Genomic DNA, 12,517 nt, shown 5'->3' on the forward strand with positions numbered 1-12,517 from the left:
GGTTTCATCCTCTCCTACACAGCCTTACACGAATCCAAGGATGAATTGCACTTAAAATAACTTGATTCTTGCCTTTGGCAGACATTTAGACATCTGATTGGCACAACTGAGCGTCCCTCGTTTCAAGTCCACCATCAGATCAAAGGTTTGCGAACATTCTCAGCAAAAGCCGAACATGGTGCTCTCAACGGCCTCCGTGCTCTAGCTTCCTCGCCCTCGAGGCAACATTGCGACATGATAGCCTTGCCACAGGCTTCTCCAGCCCTCGTCAGTGCCTCATCTGCATGACTTGAGCTCTGTTTGGATCTTAGCCGCTGCCAGATTACCATTTTGGTAGAGAATCTTGGGTAGCGATGACACCATGCGAGCCAACAAGTAGCCCTGGTGCAAAGCAGTCGAACTTTCCACCGCAAACTACAAACGATAATCCGCTGGAGTCCCTCACGTTTCTGCATATCAGCTTCGCTTCTACTATGTTCAGGTGCTCTTTTGCAGAGCCTTTCCGAACTCGCGCCGTTGCTGCCCACTGCGGGATCATGCCTTACCTAGGCACCAGATTCATTAACCTGACCTTCCATTACTCCCTGGTCATCTCGCACATATACTACTACATCGTCACCCTGGCTACCGAGGCATAAGCAACTGCAAAAATCTCGTATCATATTAGATGGACATAACTCCGGCCGTTATCTTAACGGGCTTGGTCCTAATCCTCGCAATCAATCTGCGGGACGTTCGCTTCTTTGACAGCGTCCGAAACCAGTTCAGGAATCATCAAAGTCCTCACTTCATTGGTGTGATATCTGTATCTGTCGTTGGAATGGTGGAGGTGGACCAGACTATGAAATCATCGGTTTCGCCAGCATGGCCCCGGACACCGGTCCAACTGCAACGGAATCAAAGGCCAATTTTGTTCTTTTTGTTTCTCTCCTCTAATGTCGACGCAGCTCTCAGCCTCACCGGTGTTGAAACTATCCTGATGACAGCTGCCGAACCCGCATCATGCCATTCTTCGAGTTGGGCGCCGCGCAACATACCGCGTTGCTTTTTATTTTCATTCCCCTCTATATCCTCTGCGCCCTCATAATGGAATGATTTTACATTCACAAACGAGGATCCGGTCTGCGGAGCTCAGAAGGCAACGAGCTTCCCCTTCGTCATCGCAATCAAGGCCGCGGGCGTCCGCGTCTTACATTAATTATAAGCGCATATATCCATTTCTTCGCAGTTTCGGCAGCCAGCTCGTGCTGCTGGGTCATTTTTCGCATGATTGTAGCTATGACGACGGACCGCCAGCTACCGCAAATACTTGGCCTTGTCACCAGCCAGGGTGTTTCTTGGATTACAGTTGTCTGTGCATGTCCTTTGGCCCATTAGCACTTCCAAATAAGTGCGAGACTTACCGGTCACCCACGAGACAAGCTACCTTAGCCTTACTAGCGGTGGAAACTCATGACAGGTCTCGGCTCTGGAGGGGCTGCGCAAACCTTTGCCTGGCTCCAGAAAGTGCTACAGCCGCAGGCATGAACATGGGCAACATTGTCCTTCGGATATATCCGATTCTACCCAGCAATGAACTCCACGGTGTTAGTCGCAAATTCCTCCCTTGGAATCGCCCTCAAGCCATACACCTCCGGGGTAGTAGCGGAGGTGTTACCAGAAGTTTGATGACGATACACATTGATAAGGGATTAGAAATCGTGATGACGGCTTCATTATGTCTCCTGATATTTAGCAGAGTATAATCAACCACATATGTACAATAATTAAGCACCTGAAGATGTTTTCGATTGATAATAGATGCGGGGAAATGCGGGGTACAGCATCCCCCTGCCAAATACGCTCATATGTCCTTTCCCTATCTCTGGCCTTCCCATTCGACTCTATGTAATGGACTATCATGTCACAGTAGAGTTTCACCCTTTTTTTCGCGCTAGACCTATTTTTTATTTTTATTTTTATTTTTTTAGATTTTAGATTTCCAAGCATCCCCAGTCCTGAGCATTCAACCATCGAAAGTATGGAGCGGGAGCCATGAAACGGGTATTAATGTACACAGGTTATGTCGGTATTGACCACCTTAAGAGAAACAAAGATACTGACTTTCTGCCGTGCGGTTAAAAGAGACATATGTGGAAAACTCCGGTCTGTCCTTTATGCGAGCGCCTAGATCATCGGTATGTTTATCTCCCTCGAGTCCGCTCAAGCGCATGTCAGCGGTGAAATCTACGAGATGTATGTATATCTTATGAATAAATATGCGTAAAAGATGGGCTCTTACATCTATTACGGCAGAAGAGATACAAAGGACCGTGTTCAACCCTTGGAATCAATAATGAATGATATATATCAAGCGCTTTGCGTTAATCCCTGATGATGTTCGTCCACTCGTCACTCGAGTGGTATGGTCTCCTTTTGTAGAGTGACCTGCATTAAGTAGGTAAGCCTAGGACCAGTGGTAAAGGAAAGGGATAAAGAAGTGCGCATTGCTGGAAAACGAGACAAAGAACGACTGGTTTGTTGACAGATATATTCGAAGAGAGGGAGGGATCTCCTCTCTCTGTTCAGGTTGAGAGATCTCTTACTCTGTACACGCTGGCCCCGACTAATCCATGGAAAGTAGAAATTCGGCACTGAGTGCAGGCTAGCTACGTCGATAGACCTACGTAAAATGGGGTTGCGGCAAAAATGGCTATGACTAGAATTTCAACTACCCAGCTAGGGTTACCTGATTCTTGAATCAAATGTTCCACAATCTATACTCTTGCCTATCACATCTTTTCTCCTGCTACCCAGGACACCGGCTCAAGATGTCATTAGGTGGGTAGTTATAAACCCAAAAAGCGTATTATATCACGTTGGGCCGCCACGCCATCTTCGACTCAGCGCAGAAGGATGAGAAATACAAGAGGGAAAGAGAAAAAGAGTCAGTTTTTGGTGCTTTTTTAAAACTTGGTTTTCATTCATCTCGTTCTCGGCTAATTTGGGAGAGACATAGACAGTAGGTAGAAGAAAACGGGAATAAGATGACAAAGCCCAAATTTAGTGAGCACCGACACGGCGGGCCTCGGCGATGACACGCTGCATGTCCTCGACCTTTCTCTTGCCGCGGGTGAAGGTACCGAGCTGTTGGGAAGATATTGGTTAGCTTGCTTTCTTAGCAGGATAGAGTATGGGCGGGTTGGATGCGTTCAGCGAGCGAGATCGGGGACTCTGTTGATCCATCAAGACAAAACCAAGTTGAGTGATCAAGCTGCTGCTGCATACAACCCATCCGTTGCCATGGATAACCAGCGAAAGACGCAGACATACCCTCTTCTTAGCGAGCTTCCTGGCGCGCTTGTCCTGAGCGTTCCTCAGAAGTTCAATGACACGGCGCTCATAAGGAGCGAGACCGACGACCTCACGGGCGATGTCGCGAACGAAAGCGGTGCGGCGGGAGGCCTTGCCCTTGGAGCGGCTGATGCGGGTCTTAGGGGTGTTGAGGGGGGTGGTTTTCTAAAGCAGATACGACCCGTTAGTTCAGGGGCCCTGGAATACTGCAGATTGAAAAAATAAGATGGATGGATTGTTGGATGGATGGTAGTTGTATGGTCCGGAGTTTCCGTGTCGAATCGAAATAAGCCGAGCAGATAGAGCCGAACTGTATAGACAATGTAGGCTGACGCAAATACGGTGACTTCCGATAACATTCCTGACGCTATAATCTCCCTGCTAGTCTCCTGTTGACTGCCGTACACGGGCGTAAAATTTCGTTTCGTTTTCTTCGTCGCCCGCAATCTCTAATTTCATTTCAACTCAATCCCATTGTACTTTCCACATAATCCGAACCGAACCGTACGTAAAACCGATCGCTTTCTGCTCGTCTCGCTCAATTCGATTCGACTCGACATCGGAAGCTCATTCCATCCGTCCATTCATCCATCGAAAATCCATCCACCATTTGCAGAATATCAGATAAAGGAAAACAGGATACATACGTGGCCCTTGTTGAGACCAACCGCAATACCGGAACGTTCTTGAGCCATCGCGACGGTGGTAATCGGTGAGACGACTGGTTGGCGACGAAGAGATTGTTGGCTGAAGTTGTCGAGGCACGCAAAGTTCCTCCAGTGTTTCTGGGTTCCGCTGGTGGGTCCACCGCCTTTGCGTAGCGAGGGCTACTTAGGGCTAGGGCTAGTGCCAAGAGTTCAGCGGACCTCAGCGGGGTTCGGCCTCAAAAATCAGGCATGCAACAAAGCAAATATAGTATCTACGACCTAAGGTATACCTGAGGAAAGATTGGGGTTAATGGTCTAACTGTTGGGCCATAACGCTGACACTGCTACCAGTTATCACATCGGCATTTGACTGTTGGATGTCCCGGGCCAGATTCCACATCTACCTCAACGACTTTCAATATTCCCCTACAATGACCACTGCCATCCTCTCCATTCAACTCCGTATCATCTCCATGATAGGCCCTTTGGCGAGGAGTTCTCCCTTCCACTCTAGCCTCGGTCACCGCATAGCTAGGCCCACTAAAAATCTGGGTCCTGTCATCGTCCAGTTCCCGGTCTTGATCGATCAATCGGTTACCGGTAATTACGTGATGTTTTTGGCTGCGCGGATATGTTAGAGTATATAGCTCCGTTGCTTTCTCCAGAGACCGGTCTTGACTACGATTCGAGGATCCTCTTGTACGACTCCTTGAAAGCATCGTTCTAGCTTTGCCGAAGAAGTGGCGGAAAAACGTTGGGAGTGCAGGGAGGCAGCTCGCGAGAATCCCGCAGGTGATCTCAGCTGTACTGGTAGCAGTCAGTCTTGGATGTTTTAATTGAAGTCTTAGGATGGTGAGCTCACGTCCACAAAAACTCACTGTACCAGTCGTATGTTGGGTCCTTAGTGTTCCTGTCCCTGACGCTGACTTCAAGACGCATAATACTTGCAAAGCATCCGCTAGATATCAAAGTTAGAATGCCGCCGGCTTCCGACATCAGGCAATTGCACCAAGTTGATGAAACTTACAAGATACCAGCAGCAAATATAGCAGAAATACCTAACTTCCTCCTAATCGACATTTGCAGCCGCCAAACGCAAATAATGGGTAAACATAGCATCAGGAGATCAGACACCACATTGATAGCAGCCGTCACGAGAATCGGTATGTTAATATTGATACAGTGGCCTGAAGTATTCGAGTCCCAAATTTTAGCACGCGGAATACATTGGAAAATCTTCAAGAAAAAGTTGGCCAAGTAGAAGGCTAGATTGAACCAGATCAGCAAGTGAATGGATAGATATGTCATGCCTCGCCGGGCTGACGCAAACACGCGCAGGTACAGAAGGAAAATGGACAGCTTTGTGACAAAGATCAAAGGCGCATAAAGAATTTGCGAAGCGTTGGCCAGCTACACATGCCGCACTGTCAACATATGCTGCAACCCACCGGGCAAGGAGACAGTCTTACTTTCGCGTACTGGCGTAAGTCCGACGGCGCCACTGTTTCCTGATGAGCCCCGTTACCATGTTTGTCCGCTTCAATCGTGATCACGGCATATGCTATCAATCCGAGCTACACGGCCCCGGTTAGCTTGGAGCGATGCCTGGAGAAAAAAGCCCGCAGGCGTTATACCCAAGCTAGAAAACAGCTGACTGGGAATCCAGTTTAGTCACCCTCCGTAGAAGTCTGAGGCTCAGAGATACTTACAGTCTTCCCATCCTGGCGCTTTCAAGACCTGAAACTTCGTGTACATTCGCATCCCTATGCAGATCGTGCTTGCACTAAGGCACACCGACTGGGTAATTGTATCCCATGTTCGAGCCGAGTCTCGGTAGCTATATGGCTGATCAGTGGATTGACCGCCGGTCTCGCGACCAACCAACTCGGCGCCAAACATGCTGAAAGTCGGCGACAGGAGAAGCCGTGCTCAGTATTGTCCAGGTTAATCCATATGATTCAACAAGAACAGCTCCAAGTATATTACGCCAGACGGGCATGAGTCGAACGAATCTGACGATGGCTCATCTTAAGAGGCTCTGCTCTGCCTATAATCTCAGTGTCAGAGGGGGGCACCGGGAGAACAGTAGCCAGAGCAAGAGATGTAACTCGGGAAGCAACACACGGGAAGGCAGCTCCCCATAGTCACTAGAAGGGATGGCCACCTCCCGTGCTGATTTGGCAATGGAGGGTTCACTCAATGCAGTGTAACCCCGCTCTTCCCTTTCCAGGTCGAAACAAAAAAACCGACTCGAATGGTCGCTTTCCTGCAGTAGATGCGCTATGGCGAGGAAGAAGCGGAGAATTCAAGAGGCACTCCAAGCATCAAGGGTAATCAGCACAAAACAATCATTATTGGTTTCGCGGAGATCCCTTGCTTGCAGCGGATCAGCATTCCCTTCAGTGCTCAGAGTCATGGTCTCCCAATCTCGTGAGAGGTGTGACTTCAGTGCTAGGTGGGACACAAACATTTTTTGTTGGACAATTGATCATCGCGTCGTCGTTCTGCTTGGATCCCATGCAGGGGCCAGGACAGGTATCCGGATAATCAGAAAAAGAAAAAAAAAAAAGGCAAAGTCAACGAAAAAGCCGATGACGTGGTATGCAGTCTGCGGAGAATCTGAATAATTTTAGCAAAATTGTAAGAGATCAACCGAGGACGACATCTCTATATTCAAATATTGCTAAAACAGTAGATATCTATATGCCATTATTCACATCCTCACAGCCAAAATTCCACCAAGTGCCTCATCCCAACTCTCCATTAACTCGCCACAGAAGAGTTCCAAGGACGATGTATCAAGCATTTTCTCGAGCTCACCGCGAAGCCGGTCGCCATCTTCACCAATGCCCTTGCCAGCAACAACCAGGTCCATTAATGAGCCAAGCTTCCCTGGCTCAGACAACCGTTTCTTGAGGGCGCGGATGTTCGCATGGGCGCCCTGGTGTACCTTGCGCCCCAAATCCAATAAGCGTTCGACTCGATCCTTGGGTAACTTGGCGCCCTTTGAGCCCTTTCTCGATGCGGTGGAGCACAGAGAAACTAACGCCTTCACTGAGTCAAGTATGCTGAAAATACCGTGGAAGAACCGCCATGTCGGTGCATATGGAGCATCCGACTGTAAGAAAACGGTTGTTTGTGACATGATCGGGGAGACGCTGTTCCTATCCGTGGCCAGAGCTTCTAATTTGGACTTCAACCACTCCTCCAGAAGACCAAGACTCTCGTCGACTTGCTCGGATGTAACAGATTTTGATCCACTGATATAAGCAGCCAGCCTTAGAAGACTCAGGTTAGTTCTTGTGCACTCGATCTCTGAAGGAGTCATCTCAGACTCCGCGCTAGCTCCCACGAGGTTATCAAGCTCAGGAATCTCCGGCGTTGCTGAGATCGGCTTCTGGGCCGCCAAGTCTTTGAGGAGTCCCCAGAGTCTATCAGTCATTTGTGCTGACGTAACCCAGTGTTTCTGTACCCATTAACTTTCTAGTCATATACATCACGGACATCGGAAGCACGTACCTGGGGCAGAGGGCCTACGCGCATCAGCTGCTCGAAAGTAGGCTGACCAGGCGCTTCGCAATTCATGAATGCATCAAACGTACGCTGGTCAACTAATGGCGAAGTGTCTCTCGCTATAGGATGGATTAGCAGGTAGCTCCTCATGCCGGGTGATAACACAAACCCATTTCATCGTAACGTCCAACAGGCTCCCCACCCGTCAGTCTTTGTACTCGTTTCACTTCCAGCGCCCACATCCTGCGGCAGATGCTTCGTTTAAGTCGCCTTTGAAGCTCGATGGTCCCCTCGACGTTCACATAGCTGCCGTACTCCAGACCATTTGAGCGATGTCTGGTCGACGTGGCATTTGCACTAAGGTAGAATATCATAGCTTGCACAAAGGCTGACTGGGGATTGAAGTCCTTGTATTCTGCACCATCGATGGGCGGTGCTGAGTGAGGATGAATAGTTGCAAGACGCGTCAAGAGATTATGGGCGACTGTCTCGAACTGCATCTGCTTGACCGAGAGCTTGCTAAACGTTTTCAGTGCGAGAGATCCTGCGCCCAAGCGGAGGTAAAGCCGCACGAGAAGGAGCAATGCTTGGTAGTTATGCGGAGAATCGACGATCAAACGCTCTAGAATTGCAGCGGCGCGGATGAGCATAATATCAGGGATTTCTTCCTGCTTGCTCGAGACCCAATTACCACTGAAACGAAGTAAGCCCATGGCTGCGAGGATGCATAGGTCATCACTTGGCTGGCTTTCAATAGTAGACGGCGCAGAACCTCGGTCAGGACGTTCGACCTCGCGATACTCTTTCAAACAGCGCGAAACAAAACCTTCCACTTCCTCTCTAGACACGTCCGACGCATTTGACGACAATAGGAAACAGTACTCCAATTTCAGGGCGTTGATTACTGCAACCCCTCTGAATGGGCCAGTTACCTTAGATGATAGTTAGTAAAATATTAGCTGTCAACCGCAAGCCACATACCTCGGTATTTCCAGAATTTTTTGACGCATATTCCACAAACGTTTTGATAGAGTCTTTACTTAAGGATGGTAAATAACCCAAGAGATCGCCGAAACAGTAAAGCTTGTTTTTGGCATGGTCAAAATAAGCCTGGCAAGCTAACAGCAAGTCTTCCTGTTTCACCGCTCCCGATTGAAAGCTGGAAAATACCAAGTCTAAGCGTGCCAATTGCGCGTTTCTGGACTTGGGTTGGGCCATAATAAACTTATCTATGAAGTCTTGCGTCTCGGATGTGGTCCTAGAAACCAGCGGTCACCTTCAGCCATGGTTTATCGTTATTGTCAGACTTACTCTGCGGTGTCAATCTTCTGCGTAGCGGTGACAAGTAAATGCCAGACAGCCCAGTCGTCACGCTCCTGTATAGCCTTTCTCTCTTCCTCACTGGAAGGGATAGCAAGAAGCTCCTTAGCATATAACAAGCCTTCAGTCCACATCTCGGCCTTTTCCAAGTTAGACAGCTTGACGCCAACGAAGGACCAATCGTTTTGAATAATCCTCGAGTTAATGCCAAGGTTGTCACTATCTAAGATCTTGATGATTTCGGCATGTCGCCCTTGAGATTCGAAGATCTTAACAAGTAGCAATAGCTCCTCGGCTGATTGGATAGCTCTAGGAGGGCTCAGTAATTCCTTCTATATTGTTGAGCAAAAATATTACTATCCTGATTCGAGCAATATCACGAAAAGTAGGGTTGAGGGCGACGGAAAGAGTACTAAAAGGGCATAACATACCGGATCTGCCGGGACGCTTTCAGCGGCCTTTGAAACCATGCGATAGGCGAGGGTACCAAAGAGTTTTCGGTCCGTTTCGGAGCTGGCTTCGTCGACCGCAAGAAGGTAACAGAGGAAGACGGCCCAGATATAATACTTTCGCTTCTTTGGGAAGTTATTCTGCAGAGACATAGCAGCCTGTTGAATCCGGATCCTTAGTTCTCAAGTCCTTCCAAGCGCTGGGGTATGCAAGAACAAGGCACGCGTACCTTTTGCGCCGACTTCCAGTCGTCCCCTTCGAAAGCGTAGTCGAACCACCTCGTCTGTATGTCCCGAAGCTGCGGTTTGGCTTTCGCAGCCCTCTCCCAGATACTCCTCATAGTCTCCTCATGTCCACCGATCTTCTGCAACGTTTCATACAGCATCTCCAGCGTGTCAAGGTCGGTCACCGCTGGGTCCGCTTTACACAGCTGGAGAGTCTCTGCAATTCCCCGCTGGCGGTGGGCTTCGTCGGCGTGATGGAACAGGATTTGCGCCCTCCATGCCTATCAGACAGTGTAAGCGATGCTAGAAACCATATATTAGATAAAGAAGAGTAATCTTCTCTTAAGGAAGTAATAGAAGTAAGGCGGTAAGACAGCTTCCATACGGCAGTCGAAGGCCTACCTTTAAAAATGACGTATCCTCTCCTTTCTTCATCCTCTTTTCAATCAGCTGCAGTGCCTGCTTCAAATTCTGACCGTCAATGGCATCTTCAATCTGCTTGTTTCGCCGTTGGAACACGGCGTCGTTGGTCGACATTGTGAACGGTGCTCGAACTCCAAGTACCGATATACAGGCTAGGGTCTGCCGGTTCCAAGTTGCAGTCTCGTATCCGGTAATAGAGGATCGTATGCTGCGCGGTCAAGCACAGCACACGGTGTGCGGGGAAGGTAATCGAAGGATGATGAGGGGGAAATATTTCTTTTCATACTGGCAGCCTAAAGTGGGCGGGGAAACCACTCGCGGAAGGCGGTGATGCCAGGAACGAAAGGTATACCTAGGGTAGGTCAAGTGCATAGTGATATGGAAAAATCATAAATACAATAGCAGTTAAGATAAATTTTTCGTTCATGAAAGGTTCTACTGATTATACTGTGCCTCATGGTCTAAGTTATAGAAGCGAGCTTCTGACTACACCATACTGCAAATTAATGCTCCGATTGATAGATTCATGGTGATTTGCTCAAATTTCGACAAATATATTAACGAGCCATCATAGCGAACCGTTAATACACTACGTAGATACCAGCAATCATGAGTAGCATGGATAACTAAGTCCAGGATTCGGCTCCAACATGCTGATCGCCATGCGGTGCACGAGATCAACAAATGATGGTATGGGAAAAGGGTCCTAAATGAGAGACAGTAATACTTATAGCCCACATATCAGCATCATGGCCAGTTGTGCAGGGAAAAAATATACATCCAGGAACAAGATAATACAAATGAGTCCAGGGAGGCGCGAAAAGACGCTTATTGTGCGTTGCAGCCAACTGAACCGCGAGGACAAAGTCTAAGCACCAGAGGAAGTTGGTGGCCTGGCTCTCGAATTTATGAGACCATTGCGGCATATTCTGAGAGATGTCAACAGTTTTTATCGATTTTAGATCCGAACGCTCGTGCTGCGGATCCTCTGGATATTAACGGCTCGAGATAGCGCTCTAAAATCCAAACAAACTTAGTGTAGCAAGTCCGAACTTGACATGATATCACAATATGCATCATGAAACGAGTTTGGCCTTCCTTTGCTTCATTATTTGGCGGTTGAGGCTGAACCGAGCTTCTTCTGAGTCAACTGTCGATTTGTCAGCTTCATATAGGCAGAGCCAAGGGCGTAGTAGACTTCACAATGGAAATTCGACACTGTATTCTCCTGCCAGTCACCCAGAACACAAAGGCCAAATGGGGCATTGGTACTCACCCACTGCTTTTTACAATCGCGATATGCTCTAAATAATGGTGTCAGTAGGATCAAATGAACTAGACCGAGTGTAGACCTTGGACCTTCACAATTCCATGGCTTACAACCATATAGCCAAGGAAGAACAGATAGCTCGATGTAATGATAGGGGTTGAACATCGTAGGGAAATACATACTGGAAGTAATCGTGACACATATCTCTATCATCAGGGTTGCGCTTCATGCATCTAAGACTCCGGTCCGCGAAATCCTGACAAGGGTCGTAGTACTCGCTGGCAGATTTGCTGGATATTGCGTTCAGAGTCAGCCCAACGGCAAATAGGACGAAATCATGACGAGGTAGTTGCGACTGGTATACACAGAGGTGCCTTGCCCATGAAGCGGGGCTGTAATTCCCCAGGCAAGATTTACTAGTTGAATGTTGGGAGAGATTTAATGCAGCTCAAGAGCAACGTACTTAGTGAACTTTCGCTCCACCTTCCCCCAGGAGTTGGAAGAGACGTCGGCGGATGAGGAGGACGATTGCTGCTGTTCTGGATGGGAGGCCATGTCCGTAGAGTTCGGTATACGGAAATGAAATATGAGCCGCTGGTAGAGCTCAAGAGAGCAGCAGAGTTGGTAAGATTTGCCGTGAGCAAGCAGCACAAATCCCTTGTGTTGGTGAAGGATGGATGGTCTACATAATAGATATCGTACGCTCAGAGTTGGACGGCAAAAAGGCCGAAGACAGATCGAAGTCTTGGCACGGAGATCCGCAGGGACCACCAAGTTTATCAATCTTCACTCAACATATTCGCTGCTGAGAACATCATCCCATGATCCAGGAGAGTACTAAAGGTGGATTGTTCTGGTAGCTATTAGAAGCTCTGAGCTTTTATAGTTATTGTCCACTATGTTAGGGTAAAACAAGTTATGATACACGAATGTCTAAGTATGAAAGTGAAGGGCCGCATTGCAGCTTAAAAGAACGATAAAGTCTAGTTTATAATAACAGACACTCAACCGAACTTCCTCATGGGTCATCATATCGCGGGCATATGTTAGGCTGCCAGCAAATGGATAGTATAGCGCTCGTAACCCGCAGTAGGAACTTTCTACTTCCCATGTCTCTCCACAGGCATCTTTCGAGGCAGTTCAGAGATAACGTAGATGCAAGTGAATAAGCAGCACTCATGGTAAGCGGACCGAGTAAGAGCCTCATTGAATCGTGTCTTGCACTTCCCTGCGGCGCCGAGATAGAAGATATCAAAGCTCGCGGTCTCTGTTAGTAAGACTCAACACACGACCATAGGCTGGTCTACACTCGCAATGTCGAGGGATATGCCGTGATT

General features: G+C 48.2%; 5 protein-coding genes across 5 annotated transcripts; 2 read left to right on the top strand and 3 right to left on the bottom strand.

The window, feature by feature from the left end:
* The first annotated feature begins 177 nt into the window (after positions 1–177).
* Positions 178–656, top strand: BDW70DRAFT_132373 (uncharacterized protein). Its single transcript, XM_073736144.1, has one exon. It carries the CDS (start codon positions 354–356, stop codon positions 636–638), a length of 285 nt encoding a protein of 94 aa, XP_073598099.1. The 5' UTR covers positions 178–353; the 3' UTR covers positions 639–656.
* Positions 657–995: 339 nt separating this feature from the next.
* Positions 996–1,814, top strand: BDW70DRAFT_132374 (uncharacterized protein). Its single transcript, XM_073736145.1, has one exon. It carries the CDS (start codon positions 1,092–1,094, stop codon positions 1,743–1,745), a length of 654 nt encoding a protein of 217 aa, XP_073598100.1. The 5' UTR covers positions 996–1,091; the 3' UTR covers positions 1,746–1,814.
* An 863-nt stretch (positions 1,815–2,677) lies between these two features.
* Positions 2,678–5,879, bottom strand: BDW70DRAFT_166269 (uncharacterized protein; the record flags this gene model as incomplete). Its single annotated transcript, XM_073741945.1, has 8 exons — positions 2,678–3,126; positions 3,313–3,498; positions 3,981–4,144; positions 4,411–4,782; positions 4,859–4,938; positions 5,008–5,390; positions 5,450–5,554; positions 5,775–5,879. 8 exons carry the CDS (start codon positions 5,877–5,879, stop codon positions 3,043–3,045), a joined length of 1,479 nt encoding a protein of 492 aa, XP_073598101.1. The 3' UTR covers positions 2,678–3,042.
* Positions 5,880–6,679: 800 nt separating this feature from the next.
* Positions 6,680–10,157, bottom strand: BDW70DRAFT_132380 (MDM20/NAA25 family protein). The gene is made up of 8 exons (XM_073736146.1): positions 9,890–10,157; positions 9,493–9,768; positions 9,245–9,421; positions 8,805–9,145; positions 8,475–8,751; positions 7,663–8,425; positions 7,500–7,612; positions 6,680–7,446 (listed from the first exon to the last, which is right to left on the bottom strand). The coding sequence occupies exons 1-8, from the start codon at positions 10,022–10,024 to the stop codon at positions 6,694–6,696; spliced, it is 2,835 nt and encodes a 944-aa protein (XP_073598102.1). The 5' UTR covers positions 10,025–10,157; the 3' UTR covers positions 6,680–6,693.
* Positions 10,158–10,456: 299 nt separating this feature from the next.
* On the bottom strand, positions 10,457–11,864 carry BDW70DRAFT_132381 (coiled-coil-helix-coiled-coil-helix domain-containing protein). The gene is made up of 4 exons (XM_073736147.1): positions 11,644–11,864; positions 11,363–11,470; positions 11,187–11,214; positions 10,457–11,060 (listed from the first exon to the last, which is right to left on the bottom strand). The coding sequence occupies exons 1-4, from the start codon at positions 11,733–11,735 to the stop codon at positions 11,019–11,021; spliced, it is 270 nt and encodes an 89-aa protein (XP_073598103.1). The 5' UTR covers positions 11,736–11,864; the 3' UTR covers positions 10,457–11,018.
* Positions 11,865–12,517: the final 653 nt, after the last annotated feature.

Source organism: Aspergillus foveolatus (assembly GCF_047715535.1).
Source record: "Aspergillus foveolatus strain CBS 279.81 unplaced genomic scaffold BDW70scaffold_12, whole genome shotgun sequence".
NCBI classification, from domain to species: domain Eukaryota; kingdom Fungi; phylum Ascomycota; class Eurotiomycetes; order Eurotiales; family Aspergillaceae; genus Aspergillus; species Aspergillus foveolatus.

What these genes read in the sequence shown, in the direction of transcription:
- BDW70DRAFT_132373 (XM_073736144.1), top strand. Translation starts at nt 354, where the DNA reads ATGACACCATGCGAGCCAACAAGTAGCCCTGGTGCAAAGCAGTCGAAC.
- BDW70DRAFT_132374 (XM_073736145.1), top strand. Translation starts at nt 1,092, where the DNA reads ATGATTTTACATTCACAAACGAGGATCCGGTCTGCGGAGCTCAGAAGG.
- BDW70DRAFT_132380 (XM_073736146.1), bottom strand. Translation starts at nt 10,024, where the DNA reads ATGTCGACCAACGACGCCGTGTTCCAACGGCGAAACAAGCAGATTGAA. An exon ending in AGGATACGTCATTTTTAAAG is followed by an intron (nt 9,769 to 9,889) that starts GTAGGCCTTCGA and finishes ACTGTCTGATAG; the next exon opens with GCATGGAGGGCGCAAATCCT. An exon ending in AAAGCGTCCCGGCAGATCCG is followed by an intron (nt 9,146 to 9,244) that starts GTATGTTATGCC and finishes TCAACAATATAG; the next exon opens with AAGGAATTACTGAGCCCTCC.
- BDW70DRAFT_132381 (XM_073736147.1), bottom strand. Translation starts at nt 11,735, where the DNA reads ATGGCCTCCCATCCAGAACAGCAGCAATCGTCCTCCTCATCCGCCGAC. An exon ending in GTGGAGCGAAAGTTCACTAA is followed by an intron (nt 11,471 to 11,643) that starts GTACGTTGCTCT and finishes CGCAATATCCAG; the next exon opens with CAAATCTGCCAGCGAGTACT. An exon ending in GCGATTGTAAAAAGCAGTGG is followed by an intron (nt 11,061 to 11,186) that starts GTGAGTACCAAT and finishes ACAAATCGACAG; the next exon opens with TTGACTCAGAAGAAGCTCGG.